Source organism: Amborella trichopoda, chromosome 8, assembly GCF_054954075.1.
Source record: "Amborella trichopoda isolate Santa Cruz 75 chromosome 8, AtrichopodaSantaCruz75HAP2 v2.0, whole genome shotgun sequence".
In the NCBI taxonomy this organism is placed as follows: Eukaryota; Viridiplantae; Streptophyta; class Magnoliopsida; order Amborellales; family Amborellaceae; genus Amborella; species Amborella trichopoda.
Genome location: NC_142343.1, coordinates 36,669,321 through 36,692,115, shown reverse-complemented (window position 1 = coordinate 36,692,115; position 22,795 = coordinate 36,669,321). Strand labels below are relative to the sequence as shown.

General features: G+C 35.0%; 1 protein-coding gene across 11 annotated transcripts; it reads right to left on the bottom strand.

Moving 5' to 3' along the window:
- Window positions 1-533: 533 nt before the first annotated feature.
- On the bottom strand, window positions 534-20,439 carry UGP3 (UDP-glucose pyrophosphorylase 3). Of its 11 annotated transcripts, none has more exons than XR_016060655.1 (17): window positions 19,352-20,418; window positions 17,465-17,627; window positions 16,929-17,078; window positions 16,185-16,346; window positions 15,907-16,079; window positions 15,057-15,123; window positions 14,733-14,907; window positions 13,433-13,584; window positions 9,243-9,334; window positions 9,049-9,143; window positions 6,839-6,916; window positions 5,685-5,780; window positions 1,883-1,957; window positions 1,689-1,780; window positions 1,156-1,318; window positions 985-1,045; window positions 534-897 (listed from the first exon to the last, which is right to left on the bottom strand). XR_016060655.1 is itself a non-coding variant. In XM_020669005.2 (17 exons), the coding sequence occupies exons 1-17, from the start codon at window positions 20,146-20,148 to the stop codon at window positions 785-787; spliced, it is 2,712 nt and encodes a 903-aa protein (XP_020524664.2). In that variant the 5' UTR covers window positions 20,149-20,439; the 3' UTR covers window positions 534-784. The 11 variants fall into 11 exon arrangements, 6 of the variants coding, with proteins under 6 accessions (XP_020524664.2, XP_011624475.2, XP_088729800.1 ...); XR_016060653.1 differs by having other exon boundaries at window positions 9,234-9,334; window positions 14,733-14,899; XR_016060652.1 differs by having other exon boundaries at window positions 14,733-14,899.
- Between the last annotated feature and the right edge of the window lie 2,356 nt (window positions 20,440-22,795).

Here is a 22,795-nt window from a genome sequence, read left to right as displayed (position 1 = left end):
AAAAAAAAAAAAAAACTAAAATATGAAAAACATATAAAGAATGATTAAAACAAAACACATTCGAATAAAGTTGAAAATTGATTAAAAAATAGATTTTAATGAATCAATTTTTAAATTAAAGTGAGTATTAATGACAAAAACAAATTTTAATCTCTACCATATTGTAAAGAATATAAAAAAATGCATTACAAACCAAATTTCTTATTTTTGGGAATTTATATACATTTTGTTGAATTTTTTTTTTAAACACCGGTCGATCACCAAAACCGGCCAAAACCGGAACTAGCCGGATCCGATCTAACCAGGCGGCTAGCGATTAGATCGCCCGGTTTTTCTAATAATGAACAACACGCATGCAGGCAATATGAGCCACAAGGCAGACACATCTAACCAGACCCCCCTTGCGCACCTCTTTGATGCAGCCTCCCAATGCAGTATGGAGTTACATCTAAAAACTGTGATTTTATACACTGTGGAATGAGATTTTTCACAGTTCCATTGGTTTACAGCAAATAATTCAACTAACCAGCTTATGATAAAATACAGATATACATTAATGGGGTGTATAAATATCAATACATATCAAAAATGGAAAAGGACATACAAGTTAAGAGACTAAATTGTGAGGTATTACATACAAGGAGTTGAACTTGAGTTCAACTATTCTCGAGTTGGGGCAGCCAGAGTCGCCATGAGAAAATGGTCTTCAATGTAAGAAAATGCTCTACAATCTTCTCTATTTACACTCCTCAAGCCTTCAAGGTCGGGGTTTGGTCAGCCTTTGTTACAACCGAACCATTTCAAGGTGAATATGTGAATCCTTCAAACCGTATTTCCAGAACCAACTTCCAGTGTCCATCATTTCTGTTTGAATGGGAATCATTTTGCATGATAGACCTGTACGTACATTAGAAGGGTCATGAGAAATTTGAAAAAAAAAAGGTGAAAGCAACAAAAATATACAAAAAGGATTACTGTAGAAACCTGCATTTCCACTAGTAATTTGTAGCCTGTAACCATTGGGAACTTCAAAAGTGTGATTACCCTGAAAACAAAGGCTGGAGTAAGAATACCAAAACGAAATAGAAATGTGTGTGGGCTTGCATGCCTACAAACTAAAAATCAAAAAGCATGAAATATTTGCCTAAAATTTACCTCAATAGTTACATCCTTTGCCTCAAGTTCTGCATTACCATGCAGTACAACCTTTAAGCACTCAAATCGCTGAACTTCATGCTTCCAATAAGTATTCCCAGGACAGTTCCAATCAATTCCTTTGTTGATTATCATTATATTCTCTAATAAGCACCTTCCACATCTGCTCCAAATGGTATGGACAAGTCAGTTTTCCCTCAAGCAAGTAGCATACCATGTTCCAATTGACTAGGGAAAACCAGCCCCATGGAATCATTCATTCCAATCAAATGATGGACATCGATGTTGACAGAGTCAGTCAGACCCACCATTAGGGGCATGTCCTAGTCAAATCAGTTCCAATCCATCTCAATTACTGTCCACCATTTGATCAAAACATGACTGTGGTTTCATAGTCCCTTGGATTATAGTATACTTTCCCTTGTGCTTAATTTTAAGGGAAGGTAATGGCCCTTTCCCTCAAGTTTTAGTTATTCTTCTTAAAATGTTGGCATATTTTCCTTTTCGGTAATAAACAATGCTTAGAGATTTACCTATATCCATAATGTATCAATGGGTCGCCATTTTCATCGGTCTGAACTGATCCCAGAACATTCTCAGCAACAATAATCAGGCTTCCATTAAGCTAAGGAACAGAAAATCAACAGCAGTCAAGGATTAGTATCAAGTTAACATGTCTTCAAAACTTGTGTAAGTGTTTTGAGCTTCTGTATACAATGCATAGTACCTCAACATTTCTCCAAGAAAACTCCGTGAGCTCTATTTGTAGCTCAGAACCTTTTGAAATTTGACCCCCATGGAACTGTCATGAAGCAAATGCAGAAAAGGAAAACTTCATGAATGTTTGTTTAGTCATGCTTCTGAATGAGATCAATGAGAGCGCACAAGCATGCACACATGCACAGATATGCATCTGTGTACTGATCGCTGCAGCGATTAAAAGCCCTGAATTGGGCTCTGACTCAGCACAGTCTTGCAACCAGGTCAGCAAACAGGCCCAGACGAGTCTCTTGAAAAAAAAAGGAGGGACCATGACTTAGAGAGACTCGCCAAACGTCAGTATTCTTTACCTGGACCCAGCATCCTACCAGGTCCAAGTGACCGGGACGAGTCTCAGCCCGAGTCACTGGTTTTCTAATTACTAGATAGCAAAAGATACAAATGGTAAAGAAGGAGGACACTAAATGAGACTAATAGAATCAACAACATTGACAGATCTTCAACATCATAATAATGAAATTCTCACAGGAGCTATAACAAATATACTACCAATTGGTTAATAAATACTAGATTTTACATTAAAAATAGGGAACCATTTATCTTTGGCCTAGGGAAGTCACAATTACTTGCAACCATCCGATGTGAAATCCGATAGATTGGGTGTGTCACAAAATTCGAGAAATTTTCTTTTGAATTGTGAGCTTGATCAATGAAATAACTGCAGCCACCCAATTTCACATCCAATGGTCAAGATTAATTGTGACCACCTTGTACCAAAGGTAAATGGTCTCTTTATATACTTTCCCTTAAAAATAACTGAGACAATATAAAAAATATGATAAGTTACAATTTATGATGCACTAAACTAGAGAATCATGAAGATAGATATCCATATACTGAAACTCAAGAAGTATCAAAAGACTCAGAACATTGTTTATATCAGAAAGGCCAGTCACTAGATTGTTCCTTGGTTTACATTAGAGGCGTCTGGGTCCAAGTCGAGATCCAAGTTTTGGACCCAGTGGGTCGGGTCCCTGTCCAAAACCTTGGACCCGAGTTGGACATGGGTCGGATCCGGGTCCAAGTTAACCCAACCCTGACCCGAACCAAAGAGCGAACATATCTGCAGTCACATATATTTATGCATACATACATACACACACACATAGATTTACAACCCTTCAAAATACAAAGATTAATGTTAGGAGTTGTAAAAGGTGGACTTATTTGGAGGTTTTTTTTTTAAAAAAATTACTTTTTGCAATATCTTATTCATCAAGTAAGAGTGTTTGTGTAAATATTATTAAAGACAAGGGTACTTTTGCCATCTTCATAAGGGGTTAAGTTGAAATTTTTACTAAATGACAAGGGTACTCTACAAATAAAGTTCCATGATACTAACTTCTAAAATTACCATTGTACTTTTGTAAAAATTTCAAATTTAACATTGATGATTAAGATACATACTAAATAATTTTAAACAAAAAGTAATGACCTTTTGATAAATACACCCATCACAACCCATTCTAACATTAGCCTTTGTATTTTGATAGGTTATTAACCCTAGACAAACCCCTTATAATATATTTATAAAATATTTTGAAAATATATAATGTTTACATAAATTTGCCCATATATATATATATATATATATATATATATATATATATATATATATATATATGGAAAAGTCTTCCTAACGCCTAAAGGCAAAAATAAATAGTGATCTCGCCTACCTTTATCACCGTCTAAGTTTCATCGCACGGTCACAATTGTCTAGTAGTGTTTTATTTTTCATTTTTTTTCTATAAATCGGAATGACCTGAAATTTGGAGGGTGTGTACATCTTACTGAGGCGCATCTAATAAAAATATAAAAAAAAAATTATTCAAGAAAAAAAAATTAACCAAAATACCCTCGAAAAGTTTTTGAGGTATTTTGGTCAATGTTTTTCATGTAAAATATTTTTTTTTATATTTTTCGAAGATTCTCGTATTTTTTATTAATACACGCTTCAAATTTCAGGTCATTCCGATTTGTAGAAAAAACATAAAAAATGTAATATTATTGGACAATCATGACCGTGCGAAGAACTTTGGACGGTGATGGGGGTAGGTGAAATCACTGTTCATTTTCGCCTATATTTGTAGAATATTTTTTCAAAAAAATTGATTCGTTCTAGATTTGGACCCAAACCAAGTTGGGTCCGGGTCCAAAACCCTGGACCTGAATTGGGTCTGGATTTGGGTCAACCAGGACCCAACCCGATCCATTGTCACCCCAAGTTTACATTAAATATAATGGAGAATATAAAATAACTCACAAGTTACACCTTATGATGGATAAGGTAGAAATCCAAATACTGACTCTCAAGTAGCTGCAAGTATCAAAAATATTTGAAAGATTGTCTATGTAAGGTAGGTCAGTCCCAAGATGATTCCTTGGAGAAAAGATTTGCAGCTTGATACTGTGGAAAAAACAACTCCCTGTAAGAGGGAGGGATAATTTAAGAATGGCAGGTTCTCTATGGAGAGAGTTTGATATGAAGTTTCTTTTTTGTGAGAACCAAACCAACCCCCCCCCCCACCCTACCCCTCCCTTCTCATCTTCCACCTCTTCCAGATGAGTCACACATTAAATGGGCCTGTTTCAATTCAGTTTTTTTCATAACTGCAATAGATAGATCGATAATAAATGTGCTAATGTATATGTACCTATCACCCATGTGACTTTGTGATGGCAGTTCAAATGTTCGGGGGTGTGGTACCACATCTTAATGTTTAAGTATGACAAGCGCAAGTATGACTCTGCATTTCTAGATCAATTTCTTTTCTGAAGGACTCCTCTAGGTCGGAGTTTTATACATTTTGTGTTTTAAGATGTGAAAAAGTCACACATGTTTGGTGTGATCTCCAAAATCAGCTACAAACTAGCATTCAACCCCATGTAATGCACTGGCAAATTGATGAAGTGGTTCACTAATTGGAAATAAAATACATACATAGGGTACAAAATCTACTTTTAAAATCAAAGTTTGTGTGGTAATAAATTTTTAAAAGGATATAAGTATTTAAATTTTAAATATGTTTATCAAAGTCCTGAGCATGTTTAACTTGAAATTGATGAGGTCATCAAGAAGAAGCATTTTTCTAATAAATGCCTTTATTTTAAGTAAGGGTCCACATAACAAAAAGTCATCTTGTTTGTCAAATTAAACTACTTGAAATTGATGAGGTCATCAAGAAGGATCATTTTTCTAATAAATCCCTTTATTTTAGATAAGTGTCCACAACCAATTTAAAATAACATAACAATAAGTCATCTTGTTTGTCAAATTAAACTACTTAAGCAGGATGCTTTCATAGCAAAATCTAGCGCACGACCACCCCTCCTTACCCGCTTTAGGTATTGTTGTGGATTTATTATTTCATTTTGTAATTACTTTGTAAACCATTGTAGCTTGACATTGTCTCAATGTAACTATTTTTTATTTTTTTATCGATGGAAAATAAGCACATAAGCCAAATAGAGGGCATGATTAGAAATCAAGTGGAAGAGAGACTCATGTTTAGAGAATAATGCCAACATAAATCACGACATATTGCCAACCATCATAGTTCAAGCTTGTCTTGATGTAACCATTCTTGTCATAAATTTTTTATAGTTAAAAGAAACGCTCGGAACCCATTAGGGGCATGATTAAATCAAATGGAAGGCAGCTTCATACTAGGAAAAATAGAAACATAATTCAAGACAAATAACCGCAATCAAATTCCCAAGCGGCAAACATGTATGGAAGTTAGAAATACCTTTTGCCTAGTCACCTCCCAAAGAGGACCCAGAGCTGGATGGAGTAGAACAATGAATGGTGGTACAGAATGGATGTAATGAGAATTATCTTCAATCTAACCATAAAACATAACAATTAGAAGGGTAAAAAATAAAACTAATATTTACCACTTGACGCACTTAAAACACTAAACTAACATAAATTGGAAAGCGAAGGAACATATTTAGTGAAGATAACCAAATCCTAAATTGAAATGAAATCAATCTGCGAGACGCATCAAAGAACATGTACCTATTGACAAGGCCAATTTATCCAGGATTTACATAAAAAAGTTGCCAAAGCCAATATAAGATTCATATTGAGCTAAATAGTAATCATGAAACTGTGACAAAGCAACAACAAATGCCACTCGTTCAGGGCAAGTAGACAAGTACAAGCTTGACAAATGAATTCTCCAAAAATGTGATGCCATCACGAATTTGTTAGCATCTTTCAACTAGCTAAAGATCCTTATGCATTTCCTCATCACCAATTAATCATTTGGCAGTTTGAAAATAAACTGAGTTTAATGCAATAATCAGCACATGGAGTTGAATCCCAACAATGCGGAGAGCAATGCAAATGACAAGTTTCAATTTATTAGTAAGTTTCATAGAATCAACTAGTTGAATGAAGCTCCTACCTAGGGTAGCAATTGACCCCAAAAGATGGATTATTAAGTTACAAATACCATCCAAAAATATACATGCACATAAAGGATAGATACGCATGCATATACTATGTTCTCACAAGATTACATCGTCTTGTCTTAGCACACTTTACCATCCCTTTTGCCTCATAAGGCCTCTTCTTACCTTGATAATATTCACCCTAAATTTGCTGCCTATTGAGTTCATCTTAAATACACAACAAAAGGAACCCACAATCTCTTTCAGATAAAGCTCCTAACCAGTGGTCACACCTCTTGCATTTGGTTCTTTAGAATGCAGATTATTGTGGCAAATGAAACATGAATAACTCAATTTCAAAGCTGGATTCCTGAAATGTTGTCTTCACATGAATAACTCAATTTCAAACAAAAAAAAACTCAAAACCCTAGTGCACCAAGTGAAATAAATATTGACTTACAAACTTTCTTGTGGAGAAAGAAATGGTAGGGAAGAGAAATTAGACCTTAGGAATTTCTATATTACAAGGAGAAAGAAGGTCATATGCATTCCTCATCACATCCAAGAAAGCCCCATCAGGAGTCTGCACCAAATCAAAATCACGTGCATGAGAAGAAGAAAATACAATTACTATCGCCACTACACAATCTATGTATTGCACACTTAACAACTAAGCATTAAAAACACGAGTCCAGGACTCAACTAGAAATAAATATGAGTGTGATTCTTAGACCAACAGACTAATCAAAAGTCTGACTTGTCCAAGATCATGTCCAAACTTTATATTTAAGAAGTCAAAAGAGGTAGGTTTTGTCAAATTTAGATTTATGAAGAAATCAATCTTAAAAGACCTATTCCTCAACAAACTGCAGCCGAACTGGCTTAGGTGGTATGAAATCCGAAAAGCACATAACAAAACAAAAATAAAAGAATCAAAAATAAAGAGACAGGCAAAAAAGATCTACTAACAAATAGATGAAAATAAACTACAGAAATTAATAAAAGGACAAAGACAAAAAAGGCAAATAGGAATAACAAATCTACTGAGAAAATAAAACCATGTTACTAAAGAAAACAATAAGGAGAAGAAATAAAGATGAAAGAAATAAAAAAAAAGAAGAAAGAACCTGGTGGCCCCGATCTGACAGCGAAGACAAAGTCCTTACACCTTGATCTTCAGATTGATGATCCAATTGCATGAATGACCTCCAGGGAAGATTGTTGCATAGGAATTATACATCTAGGGATTTTCGAATGAATTGAAATGATTTTATTCTGAAACTGACTGGAGCATTGTCCTAGATCTAGGGTTTGAATGGCTTAAGTTAGGGCTTGAGGGCTACATGTTTTCATGATTGGGGATTAGGGTTAGGATTTTTGTTTGTATTAAGGTCTGTTGAAATGGCTAGGAAAAGGTATTTTATGGGCAAAATACACCCCTAAAGCAAGAAGGCGGCGGTCTTTCCAGGGGTCACACATGAATTGTACCACATTATGCGGTGTTGATTTCTCTCTCCTGCACTAAATAATGCAGTGTAGAAATGTTTTCCTTTTATTTTTATACATTTTTATTCCGAAGACCGCGTTGAGTCCAATGGTGGTGGTCTAATCAAAATCAGTTGCTTCTTTTTATACCCGTGACATGTGATTTTATTCCTTCACAGTTACAGAAATTGTCTATTTTTGGCATATTGGTTTCTTATCAAGGAGATTTGAGAATATTGACCTACCTATCTTGCGATTTGGGAATATTTGGCTTTCTAAAATGAGGCATTAAGGATATTTGAAATATCTAGGGAATATTTAGGGAGTATTTAGAGGACATTTAGTTTCTAAAAATGGGATATTAGGGATATCTAAGGATATTTGGTTTCCTAAGATGTGATGTTCAGGATCTATCGTATATTCGGGGAATATTTTGGGTTGGACTATGGTTTGGATGCGTAGTGTGGCTAAGAATATCTTATGGTGTACTAGGATAGTATGCTCCAAAGTTTTAGAATTCATAAATAAAATTAAGTTCGAAGGGGGTGTCTAAAATATGCCACATTTTCAGAACTAAGGAGCGACTTCTTGAAAGGTGATAGTCTAGCAGGGAAATGCAAAATTATAACCGTATTCATATGCTATACCAACTGTCTATTCACAGCGATCAACGGTTGGGGAACTGGAATGGAATCCAAGGGGACATAGTATACTTACAGTTTAAAAATGTGTAGTGCCAGTTGATAGTAAAAATACAAAGTCATAAGCTGCTATAGAGTTATTAAAATCTAATATTCATAATGTGTGATACAAAAAATATGGGGATTTATGGTTTCACTGAGGGTATGGTCCTTGATAGAGCAGCATGGCGGACTACGATTCGTATAGCCGACCCCAAATAGTTGGGAAAAGGCTCTGATGATGATGATTCATAATGTGCGATACATATATATCCAAAATGTAGAAGAGACATCCCCTTTTATATTTCAAAAGCGATTTGTTTATTTTCAAGATAAAATGATACAACACTTCCAAAGGCCTCTTTGAGAAATCAAATACAAATAATGAATACATGAGTATAAGCAAAGAAAATATGAAAAATATAAGCATAAGCACTCAACTACAACATTCATCATATCTACGAACAAAATGGTAATTTCTAATGGCATATGAACTCCTTATGCATCTTTCCAAGCATCAGTTTTCAAGGCAGAGGAGTAATAGATGAACCTGATGCAAAGACTGGTCTGAAAGCCTCCTTTTCCTTTTTGCAGAAGATGTAACCTTTTTCCTTTCATTGTAGACAATGAATGTATCTAACTCGTCTGGAAAAACATGTAAGCAATGAGAAAATACGCTTAAAGAAATACCAATACTACTAAGAAGGATGATACTAGAATTAAATGGGCCCATACCCTCTGTACCTTGTACATCAATATAACTTCTAGATGGAAAAGTATTCAACATGTGATCAGCTATACTTTGCATCGTGCATTCAAGTCGACCCCCAAAAATGCTAGAATGCATAAAAGGACACCAGTTAGCTTGGTGTTTAACTAGCAAAGAAAAGGGAAAATATGCAAGGAAGAAGATAAAACAGTATACACTTCAATTGGGGATCCACATAGCCCTTCTATGTTTCTCATCTGTAATATCATAATTCCTTAGTAAAATGATACTAAATATAACTTAAAAACTCAACATAAAGTGTGTCGCAATTGACTCAAATCGTCTTTCTTTAGAAACAAGTTTCAATGGACCTTAGAACTTTCACTATTAAAAAATCTGACTAGTGATATAACTCAACAAAGTCAATACACTAATCAGGTGCACATGGGTTTTGTTTGTGGAGGAAGGTGAATTTCTCTCTCTTCTATTCATTGCATTCTTTTCTGACTTAGCCCTCTAAGGGTAAAGCTACATCTCTTTTACAACATAATATTGAGTATAGAAGTATGATAATATTGAGTATAGAAGTATGACAATGTGTGCAAAACATTTATAGGATAATGTTTGTAACATAGTACTACTGTTACCATATTCAGAAAAACTACATTTCTTCAACTAGCATCTAACTATTACAATGTGATGATTAAAAGATCAGAAAGGAGTCAAAGGACTTTCCTTTCTTCATTTCAATTATTAGCCAAATAAAACAAAAAAAATATCGTTGGATGTTTGAAAGATCAGAAAGGATTATCACTCGTAGTACCCTATCGGGATTTGGGTCAAAATTATTTGTAACATATATACAGGGGACAAGGTTTTATCTTTTGTTTAGGCCATGTTATCAATAACTCTTAATGGGAAGACTTTTGTTATCTTTCTAACTTTATAATACTATAAATCCTCAACTTAATTCATATGTTTAATGATGAAGCGATGAAACTTGTAATTTGTTGAACATTCAAAGGATCTGAATATGTTGTAGACCTTGATGAGAGATATTAAACATTGTAACTAATTTACCAATTAGTTAATATTTCACAAGTTGGCACTCATTATCCAGCGCCAACATTTCACAGTTCACAACTCCATGATTTAGTATTAAATCGCCAAGGACCTGAGATCTTATGGCTACAACACCACAAAAAAATAAAATAAATAAATAAAACTCCCTAAAAGAAAAACCCAAAAGTTCACTAGTGAGAACCTTGCCGGTCACAAGGAAAGCGTAGAAGAAAATTCTCACGGTCCACTTATGAGAATTCCATTGGTACATAGAACAAGAAAGGGAAAGAAAGGAATCCACTGAATGCTACTAAATTGGTTGTAGGTGCCTTCTTTCCATGTATCTGTAAAATATATTAAGCAGCACTAAGGAGTAGACGCATGTTGCAAGAATAAAACGGAATCCTATCCTCAGAATATAGGGCAGGTGCATTAGAAATAGAGAGTTTAGGGCATTCCATGTAGGTAATTCCCACTTTTTTTAGCAGACAAATCTCATCTTTTGGGACATAGAGAGACTTTATTTGCTTAAAAAACGATGAGAAGAGTCAAAGATAGAGAAATATCTATGGACTTTAAGAGATTTTAGGAGAGATGTTTGCAAAACGATGGGAAGAGCCATGTATAAATAAAATCCATTGAAATCGAGAGGCTTTAGTAGGATAGAAGGAAACTTTATGCATTAAACTTTTTTTTTTAATAGAAGTTTGACTTAGAAAACATTTAAAATTAACTAATTTCTCTGCATTTTTTCCATTGGCTTAAAATGCAATTCAAGGTGGTAATTCAAGGTGGTCAACTTAATCATAAGTGTAATATGGTATTAAACAATTCACTATATTATATAATTACATTATTAGCTATCCAAGATGACAAAAAAACTAATTTGCTCAGTTACTCAAGATGACTGAATAGTTAAATTTCCTTTAGAAAGTGTCGAACTTCTTGTTAGAATAGTTTTTTTACAGTTTTAGACTCGATAGGATAGGATAATATTACACAGAGGGAGAGAGAATTAATACTGAAAACTATAACAATGTGTTTTCTCAACAAAGATATGTCATTACTATAAACAACTCCACAACTGTTCTAGAGAAAAAATAATTTTTTTGGCTTTGATAAATTATAATATTATCCTAAATTTAAATACATCATAACGCATTCGATAAACTAATAGTAGTTTACCTTATGCAGTAACAAAAGATTCTTCTTGTTATAATTGGCCATTGTTATCATTTGTAACAAAGACGCAATGTAGGTCGCAATAATTGTTATAAATTATCACAATGAGCTCTATAACAAAATATTCGTAAATCATATAATAATAAAAATCTTCACATTATAAAGTGATAAATAAGATACCATAACAATTAAGCAAAATATTAGTAAATTTTATAATAATAAATTTTTCACTTCTTATAACAATGATATATAAGATACATAATAATTGATTTAAATAGATTTATGTACAAGAATCAACTAATCATATGGACATATCCAAAGTAAGATAGGAGTTACTGTGACTTATATCTAGGTTAAATTTGAACTGATGGTACCTCAATAATTACAGTATTCTCTTAGTGTACCTTAATTGTTGAGTGACAATTTTCAGATTATATCTAGGTTAAATTTGACCTGATGGTATCTCAATAATTACATTATTCTCTTAGTGTGCTTTAATTGTTGAATGACTATTTTCTTTTTAGAAATATGTTTGTTATAAATAAGAAATATAAAAGAAAACATGTTGACGTTTTGAAGTTAAATGGGCCTTAGAACTTCTACACTTTATTTGTTTAATTTTCAGAAAAGAAAAAAAAGAAATTATAGTAACTTTTTGTCCCAGGTTTTTTTATCGCTTTAAGCCCTAGATTACTATATAAGTTTCCTCCATAAAACATGTAATTGTCTTTACCATCCTATCAAGAGAGTTTAGTATAGAACCATTGAGAGGGATACGAGGGGGCACATTGGGTAGAATTGTGTGTAGGGAGAGAGAAGAGCAGAGGTGATCAAAATACAAAATGTAATATGGACAGGTGTCCAAGAATGGCAAGCAAGGCCATTAATTACAATGTGTGGGTAGAGAGAGAGAGAGAGAGAGAGAGAGAGAGGATTGTGTTTCGTCACATTATTTAACAAAGAGTTTTAGCCACTAAAGCATTCTACTTCAAGTAGGTCCATGATGTTATACAGATTGTCCACAAGGTTTAGAAAAAGTGGGTGTCATGATGGAATATGATGGGAGGTTTGGGAGGGTTGGGCGGGTAGGGGGGGGTGGGGGGTGGGGGTTAGGTTTCTTGTTTGGCATTTTTCGTTTTTTTTTGTGGATATTTAATGACATATGTAGACGTTTTCTCTTAAGATTGAAGCTGGCAAATTTCATGGTAAATTATTTTGTGTATATTTATTGTTGAATTCTGATTTTTTGTGTTTTACTGTATCTTCTCTTTGATATTGGGATCAATATACTTTTTTTTTTTGGTCTATTTTTTGTAATTTGCCACCTATTCAATATTAAATCAAAAGGTTGAGGTTTGGATATTTTGGAGCACAGACACCAAAAAAACATCCCACAAACTTAAAAGAAAACATGATAATCAATTGTGAGAATGCTGAGAACTAATTCATCCTGATGGAGACACCGCATCACAATATACAAATAACAATCTGCTAATTGAAAGAACGAAAAACCTCCTCAGTCCAGCAACACAGCAATTTCAACAGGAAACATTCCTACTCGAATTAAAAACCTATTAGAGATTCATAAAGGATTCCAAATACATTTTCTTTACATGCTCCTAGCTCTGTTACCAAAATGATGCCAAGAAGCTCATGGAAAACAATGATTTTGCCTCATCACTTCCTGTAGCACTGTATAATTATTGGAAGGTCTCTCTGCACAACATTTATCACTATATATTTATTGCTAGTTATCTCAATATTCCAAATTCAATAGTTTATATCAAGGTCTCTACATTGGCATAAACAATTTTGAGGGAAAGAGTTAAAATCAAGAAGCTCTTTTGAGATAAGGAACGATAGAATCTTCAAAACGCACAGTAATTTCCAGTTCACAGTGAAGATGATAAGAGATATATGTGGATATCAAAAACATGGAAAGGAAATAATCCTAATGCATTGAGCATAAATTTGGATTTACCTATGCTTTACTCCAAATTGATCTTCATAAACAATAGGCTTTTTAAGATTTAAAACCATTCCTGGCAAGCATCCGTGGTCTTTATTTGATCCAAGTTCCTCAACAGCAACTAAATCAACATATAGAACATTTGTATTGGCTGGGTACATTGCCTGTGAACTTCAACAAAATAAGCAGAAGTTTCAGCCATAACCAACTACAAGCAACTGCTCATCATGGTAGTTACTAAAGATATCTGACAACATCAAACCATAAGCAGAAAAGATACCTATGGCTCCAATGAGGGGAGACATTACAGTTCACATGAATTTCATGCCTTATACAAACAAACAAGACAAGAAAGTCTCAGATGCCTGAAGAAAGTGCTGCTAGGTCACTGAATGTTAAGTGACCCTTCCCATAATTTTATAGAGGAAAATTTGTCACATTCCTCATACAATAAAATATGCTCAAACAAATTAGTAAATGATCAATTATTTTACAAATGGAACAAAACTTCTTCATAAATAAACATATTACAAGGCAACAAGATCCAAAAGTATAATGCAAGCAACTCCTCATAACGGAACATATTTGGTGATGAGTTCATTTATCGATGATAATTTATTTTAAATGGGGAAGCAGTTACAAAAAAGACTGTCATCCCTTCCATTCTGATAAAAGCTCCTATAATGTATTACTGAACGATAGACCAGTGCTGTCAAAACCATTCTAGACCTTCCCATTTAAATGGCTAGACTAGGAACTGGATCCAAAACAGGCCCTCTTTTTAACAATAACAACAAAACAGATATGGTAAAAATATGTTGTTTAAAGAAACTGTTGAAATACGGCTAGTAGCCAACCCCAAATAATTGGGATAAGGCTCAGATGATGGTGATGATGATGTTCAAACACGTCTGGCCTGGATTGACAGATCTGTTGAATGGATTGCACCTCGAAGATATGTCATCAAGAAAAATAAAAATGGAACTGCAACAGTATTCCTGGTCCAAATATTAGACAGGGCAAAACAATTTAAGAAATTCTGTATGGGGCCATAGGATTTTGAAGACATCTTCATTGAAGCAAAAATGCAGCAGTGGAGCGAGTAAATATTTTGACCAGAGAGACAGATGGGGCAAGCAAAATTAGAGGGGATTCAAATTATTAAGTCATCAAAAAAGTTTCTATTCTCTTGGGGAGATCTTAAGGAATCTTACTTAGAAGAAAATATTATGAGGAATCATATCAGAGATCCAAAACTCAAAATAGATACTATATCAAAAAGAAAAGTAGGAAAAAAGGAAACAGTACATACCCATCAGGTGAACCAGGAGCCTTAACATTTGACAACTTGTCAAACTCCGTGTATTCAATGCATGTCACACCATACATCCAGTGGCCATCTATTCTTTTCTTCTCAATGAGAACATTGATTCCTTCAGTAGCACCAGGGTTACGTTTACAAGATGCAAACCCCATTTTCTGCAGCACTTAGCAAATAAAAGAAAACCACAAATGAAGAGTATTTCACTAAAAAATCATTACCATGTAAACTAACACCATGATTAAGAGAGAGAGAGAGAGACTGAAAGGGAAGGAACCAAGTACCGTAACATGCACCAGGGTATGTAAATCATACCTTTCCATGGTGATGACCAATGCCAGCCAATGCTAGAAGGGTCACATCAGTAGCAGCCACCACATTACTATAGAACAACACCAGATAATAACCACAATTATATTACACAAAGAAACAATAGCACCACTGAATTCTACTTCATGAGAATTTTCCAGAGGACCAATAAAAAAGAAATTTCAAAAAATAAGACTAGGAAATACGAATGAGTACATTTATGTTCCAAGCAGTGTTCAAGGACTCAGCTGAGTCGACTCGGACTCAGCCGAGTTACTCAGCCTTGGCACCAAGTATCCGAGCCAACACTAGGGGAGATTGCAGATGTACAGTACTCAAGCAAGTACTGTAGAGACTTGCCTGAATACTTTAGAACTCAGGAGGGAAATTCCGTGACTCACCCAAGTTCCACAATACTTAGGCGAATCACTATTGTATTCGCTTGAGTACTTCAGTATTGAATGTTGGAGCCCCAAAACTCCATGTTTTCATCTAAAATTTCAACCTATGCTAGATTTTCACTAGATCTACCTCTCAGAAGTTGCATTCAGGGGAAAATCACTAGAGTTTAAGATTTTTTGATCGAAGATTTGGGCATGTTTCTCCTAAATAGAAGATCAATCTTTGATGAAAACCCAACCCTAAGCCTAAATTTTCTTGATTCTATAAATTTTCAATTATTTCTGATTTTTATATTTTTTTAGGAATTTTTCCTTTCGTTTTTTTTTTCCCCTGAGTTGAGTTTCTAAACATTCCTTCAAGAAGGAAACAACTTAAACTATTAATCCATGAAAATTTGACAAAATAATCATCAAAGAATAAGAATTTTTACAAACTACAACAAGGAAATAAGAACCTGACTTGCCGAACGGTTGCACCTTTTCTCCTGTGACTGTAAAGCCAGTCAAAGATTCCTTGGTCACATGCAAGTTTCCATATTACACCATGACCACCAGGTTTAAGTACCAAACTCAATGGCTTGCTAATCAACCATTGTCCATCAACAGCACCAACCGTTGGCACAAGAGGCTGGAAATCCCCAAAAAGAAAAGGAAAAAAGATATTAAATTACATAGTTCACAACTACACATTACATAAACTGCGCAATTGGTAAAGATCCTCATAAAGTTTTACCTGCTCAAAAAGCCGAAAATTTTTTTGACCTCTTCCAAACCATCCCTTTGTCTCACATAATGAGGTAATGAGTTCATGATTTTTCTTTATTGAACTTGTCATAATTGCTACAGGGGTGATGCATTGATTTCCAAATAGCTTGAAATGGAGGAACTCTCTTGCCTAGTATCCAATGAGAAGTCAATAGACAAATTTTCAAAACTTTACATAAATTTGATCAATCAATAACACACATACATTGTACATGCACATATTTTACATATGTAAATGTGTTTATAAATGTCCTATTGTGCATATATTGCACGCATTTATGCACTCTTCAGGAAATTACATGCATTATATTCAAATTCCATGATCCTTTTAGTTCTTCTATCAAATCTAAACAATGCCAAAATGTGCTGCCTGCACTAAAGCATAACAAGAATTAGCACATTCCAACTAATAATGTAGTAGTCAAAGTGTAACTTGTATTTACATAACATGCTGGTTGTAGTTCTTCAATTGATTCCAGGGAAATTACAAGGCATTTTTATTTCATCGCATTTAAAAACAATGCAGTACATAATATAAGATGTAAAACAATAGAAATCAAACCCAACTCCGAAGATATATAACTAGAATTTATGAAAGATAAAAGGCTCCAGCATACTAGAAAGTAACCCCAAGCTCAAAGAAACCAATCTGCACTTGAACTGATTTCACATGTTCTGAAATTGGTAAAATCATTTAGGGAAGCGGATATACCTGGAGATCTCTAACAAGACCATCCAACAAAGTTCGCCCACAAAAAGGGAGCATTGCAGCAGGGAGAAATTCGCCCGAGTCAGGGTCAACTAAACCAAGCCTATCACCAGAGCCTCCCAATGGATAGATTTCACCCAGTTCAGGCAAACCCTGCAAAGCATAAGAACTTCAGTACAGTTGGTATGACCTTCTCATATACCCAAATTAATCAAGCCAACTTAACATAGAAAAATATATTTAGGAAAAGGACATTATAACCCAATGGAAACTGGACAGCCATAGTCTATAGGGATTGTCACCGTAGATGGAATTTGAGACAGTGATAGAGAGAGAGTGGAACCTACTAATGATGCATGGTCCAGTTCTGGTGGGTCCCACTCTCCCTCCATCACCATCCATCATTTCATTGGATGATTATCAACCCTAAAGGATCATGGAGAAACATAGGTCATTGGAGTACAGAATATAGAATATTTTCCAAGATAAATAAATGAATTAACCAAGGTACTCGAGTTAAAGGACTCCATCCAGCTAACCTCCAGTCCCCACAGGGCTGCTTGAGATGCATAGTTGGCATCTTCTGAAAGATCCGATCCAAATGGAACATGAAATTCCTTGTATTCACATCTCAATTCCTCTATGCTTGGTGTATTCCCTGATTTTGATGTCAATAGTAGTTCCAAAACAGCAAGCTGGTATCTGCATAATGTACTTAACAAGTTTAAATGGTGCAAGATCTAACTAGGCACCATTGAAAGGAATCAAATGCTTCCAAAAATTAGCCATCCAGAAGCGGATACATGATTTAGACTTTTATTTTGATAACTAATCATTTAGGATTTTTGATAAAAGAGAAATCTGTCAAAGAGAAATCCAGAAAACAAAGCATGTCATGAGAGTACAGATCCTATTGTTTGTACTTATGCTCAGTGACAGTTGCATCCGTTTAAAAGTTGTGCCTGAAGTTGTTACTCCTGACTTTCCCGAATTATTTGATGGTATGTAACAGGACATTGACAAACTTTAAGTACTTGTCTATGGAACCCATGTTAATAATAATATATAGTAGATTACGTAGAAATAATTCACATTTCATTTGGTATAGCCCATATTACTTCTTGTGGAGAAGAGTATAGCCCACATTGACAGTTTCATCCTTTTATTACTTCTTGTGGAGAAGAGTATAGCCCACATTGACAGTTTCATCCTTTTATTACTTCTTGTGGAAAAGAGTATAGCCCACATTGACAGTTTCATCCTTTTATTACTTCTTGTCAAGACGAGTATAGCCCACATTGACAGTTACATCCTTTTATTACTTCTTGTGGAGAAGATTATAGCCCATATTACGAAAAGTTTACTCAAGAGGACTCGGCCAACAAAATATTTAGTGGAATGTTGGTCTAAAGTACATAAACTCCATTCAACTATTGAGCTCCCTACCTCCCGTGATCAATCACCCAGCACAATATTTTACAGAAAAGAATCCATGGTCAAGTGGGTTGCGATTGGGTCATGAGACGGATGACCCCCCAAGAACCTTTATGGCTTGGTGAGTTGGTTCACTATAGGCCATGAGTTGAACCATTAACGAATTTGAACAATTCGAATTTTACAAACCCCAATAATCATGTTAATAGGTCACATTCTGGACAGGTGTACAAATTAAACTAATACGACTGCATATTGACATCAGTGACATTCATGACCTTGTATCCTCTAGGCACTGGTTTGCTGGTTGTTTTAGTTAGGGAGATCCGCGGTTTGAACCCTTGAAGTTGTCCCCCATTAACCACACCAAGCTGTGACTTACCCTGCTTTTTTACATTTATGATCCCCCTCAGGGAACCATCGCTGCCTTCACCTAGGGAATTTCCCATATGATTTAAGCCTTTGAAGCATGGACTGTATGCATTAAGTTGGCTAGAATCCTGTTATAAATTAAACAGGTACAGCCCTCTGATGGAAACATTCTCCAAAGGCAAGACAAACCTCCCTCCCTCCCTCCCTCTCTTTTGTAATAAAATCCAAAGGTATGATGGATTTCAAGTCGTATGCGGAGAAGTTAATGCCTATGTGAGCTATTAGTCTCCCACATATAGTTTCGGAAGCAATGTGAACTATATGCCAGAAAATATCATCAAATGAATGAGGATGCAAATGTAGCCCTGGAGAGATAATCAGTAATTGCACACGTGAGAGAGAGAGAGTAACAAAGAGCATCAAAGGCTATGACATCAAACTCATAACAGAGTGAGAGAGTAACAAAGAGCATCAATGGAGACTATGACATCAAACTCAGAAGGCAGAGAAATCCAACGACTCTATTATCATACAAAGAATTTATGAAAACAAAACAAAATTTGGACTCAGTGTTACCAAAATTTTGAAATAAAATGCTCAAAATTAAACAATAAACTCACCCAATTATTCCTCCAATGCAGTCATAGAAATTCTCGATATCTGCAAGTGTCCTAAGTAGTCTCCTCAACACCCCACGAAACCCATCATTAATAGCTTCATCCTCTCCCCCAATGAATCCCTTTCCGAAGTGATTTTCTCCATTATGAATCCCATTAGCTTCAAATTTCTCAATCATCCCCAAGAGAACATAGAAAGCACTCTTTAGAGAGCTCCCATAGCCTTTTGAGGAGCCATTTTCTCTCTCTAAATCGAAGCCCCCAATACCTTCATCAAGCCAAAATGGGTCAATCTGAAGAACATGCCCTTGTCCTGATGCTACGAGGCATTTGAGGAGATAAAGCTCAGACTGATCAAGCTTCAATGAAGCAAAAACCCCACCATTAATGTTGGTGTTATTGTAAAAGAAATTTTTCACTCTGGGTTCTTTATCAAGCACTGCAATTTTCTCACTCATGCCATTGGCTTGCGACAAAACAGCGCGAAGAGCCACTAAGCGGGCTAGTTCTGTCTCTAATTTACTCTCTGGAGTGGGAGTATCCGACGAATGCTCAACCGAAACAGTCGAAACCCATGTCTTGAAATTCAGGCAATTGCGAAGAGAGGTAGGTTTTAGAGAAAGAAAAGGAGAATTGGGCAGTCTTCTTTTGCTCTCAAACTCACATTTGCGGGGACGACAGGAAAGGCGAGAAGTGATGAAATGGGCTTCAGCTCTCGCATTTTTGTTCGGTAATGGAGAAGAAAAGAAGGTTTGAAGGCCTGTGGTGGTGGTGGTGGTCATGGAGATGGAGGAAGCCATGGAAAAGGCATGAGATTGAGCAATGAATCAAACTGCAATTGATGGTTAAAAGACTCCAGGAGTTCGATCGGAGGAGAGAGATTGGGCCTCTGAGTAGAAGGGAATGACGGAAGAGGGAATCAGCGTAGAGAGAGAGAGTGTGGTAGCAATCTAGAGAGAGGAAAAGGACCAATTATCAGGGGATATGAGGATTGAGAGAGAATATGCCGATTTAATGCGTTTGCCGCCGCGTAATGGCGAATCTTTGGCTTATACCCGTAAGCAAATTCCGATTCCATCGCCCTCTCTGTCTTCCTTATCTGTCTTCTCGCCCTTTTGGCCCGGGCCCTTCCCAGGCCTGAACCTGGCTGGATTGGGTAGGGTTGGCCATCGGTTGGGTTTGGTTGGGCCCGGACTTGGACCTGATCGGGTCCAAAATATGGACCTTTATTTGGGCCCATATGATCTTGGGTTTGTTCGGATCCATTGCCATTTTTTTTTTTTTTTTTTTTTTTTTAACTATAAGATAACCCGTGACTATTGAATATATTTTTTTTTGTCAATAATGCTACAAATATTGTGTCAATATAAACACCTAGCGTACGATTAAAGACACATAATTGCCATCATATTATTTTATGACTATAAGTACGGGTCAGGACTCAAACTTGAATAATATTCCGGTCCAAAATTTGGACCTCTACCCGGATCTGAGGTCAGGTGTACCCATTGCCACCCTTGGGGTTGGTCCATAGCCAAATAAACCAAGGCTTGCCTCAGTATCCATCACTGCCGAAACAAGTGTACAAAAGATTAAAAAATATAAAGAATAAACGGGCAGTGTTGGACCGACGTAGCCTTGGCAGACCGCCCTCGAGTCACATTATGTAACCCAACAATTATTTTTTTGGGGCAGGGTTGAGCGGGCGGAGCCGGGTTACATGTTGTCGCCCTACTCTCAGTCCCTGTACGCGTGTATTAATCCGTGGTGTATAACAACCACATGCGCAACATATGAGCTGGCTAAATTTAACACGTTCACACCTATCAGGTTTTTGTTTCGACCAATGGTTTAAAAATCGGATCGGTGACCCGGATCGGGTTTTTCAAAAAACCGATCCGGATCGGTGAATCGGCGATTCGGATAGGAGAATCGAAGATCCCGATCGGAATCGGGTGAATCGGTCAGAATAAAGCTTCAAAAAAATCTGAAAAAATTATTAAAATTCATTATAAATATTGTTTTTTAGGAATTCAATAAAAAATGAGGGTACTCCATGAAGAATTTTCATGTTTTTGAATGAATATGCGAATATTGATATGTTCTTCCCCTGCATGAACCGTCATTCAACATTTAATTTACATCACACAAAAGGATAAACATAGAATTATCATGGAATAAGTATATCAACATACATGGACTACAATAAAGCATAAAATTAGTAACATACGATCTAAATTAAGATGTAAAAAGTTTAAATTAACCTGACAGTTCAAAAAGAAAAATAATCACCATATGTAATGATAATATGTTGCGGTAGTTCATGTAGTCATATTCGTTGTTATTTGTTATTGCAAAAGGACAATAATATTTTCGTACATATCAATTACAAACATTTAGAATAATACAAAATGCAAGCTCCAAACATGGCTACAACTCAATTATCAAGAACATACATTTTTTGCATTAAAAAATTAATAATAAAAACAATTCTTCAAAGAGCCGGCTAACATCAGTCATTCCAACTAAAAAATCCATGAACAACAGATAAAAAAAATACAGTTTTGTATTGAAAATATAATAACATGCATTTTTTCGCATAAATAATCCAACGTACAATTTTTTTAACAAAAACTTTAACAATAAAAATTTAAAATATGGTTTAATACCTCATGATAATTAAAACCTTGTCACGATTTTCACATCTTTTCGGAAAATCATCATTTTTCAAAAAATTCGATCATGGAAAAAAAAAAAAAAAATTTACAGCAAACTCAAACAATAAAAATTTAAAATTGGGTTTAAATGTTTAATACATCATGATAATCAAAACTTTATCACGATTTTCACATCTTTTCGAAAAATCATCATTTTTCAAAAAATTCGATCATGGATAAAAAGAAATAAAAAAAAAAAGTACAGCAAAATTTCAAAAAATTCGATCATAGATTAAAAAAAAAAATTAACAAATTTTCAAAAAGTTCGATCATGGATTAAAAAAAAAAAATCATAAATTTTCTAAAAATTCGATCATGGATTACAAAAAATTCGATCATGGATTACAAAAAATTCGCTCATGGATTACATAAAATTCGATCATGGATTACATAAAATTCGATCATGGATTACAAAAAAAAAAAAAAACATAAAAAAACAAAAAATTCGATCGTGGATTACAAAAACAGAAAAAAACATTTCGATCATGGATTACAAAAAATTCAATCATGGGTTACCAAAAAAAAAAAAACACAAAAAATTCGATCATGGATTACAAGTAAAAAAAACAAACATTTCGATCATGGATTAGAAAAAAGTCGATCATGGATTACAGAAAATTCTATCATGGATTACAAAAAATTCGATCATGGATTACATAAAATTCGATCGTGGATTACAAAAAAGTCGATCATGGATTACAGAAAATTCTATCATGGATTACAAAAAATT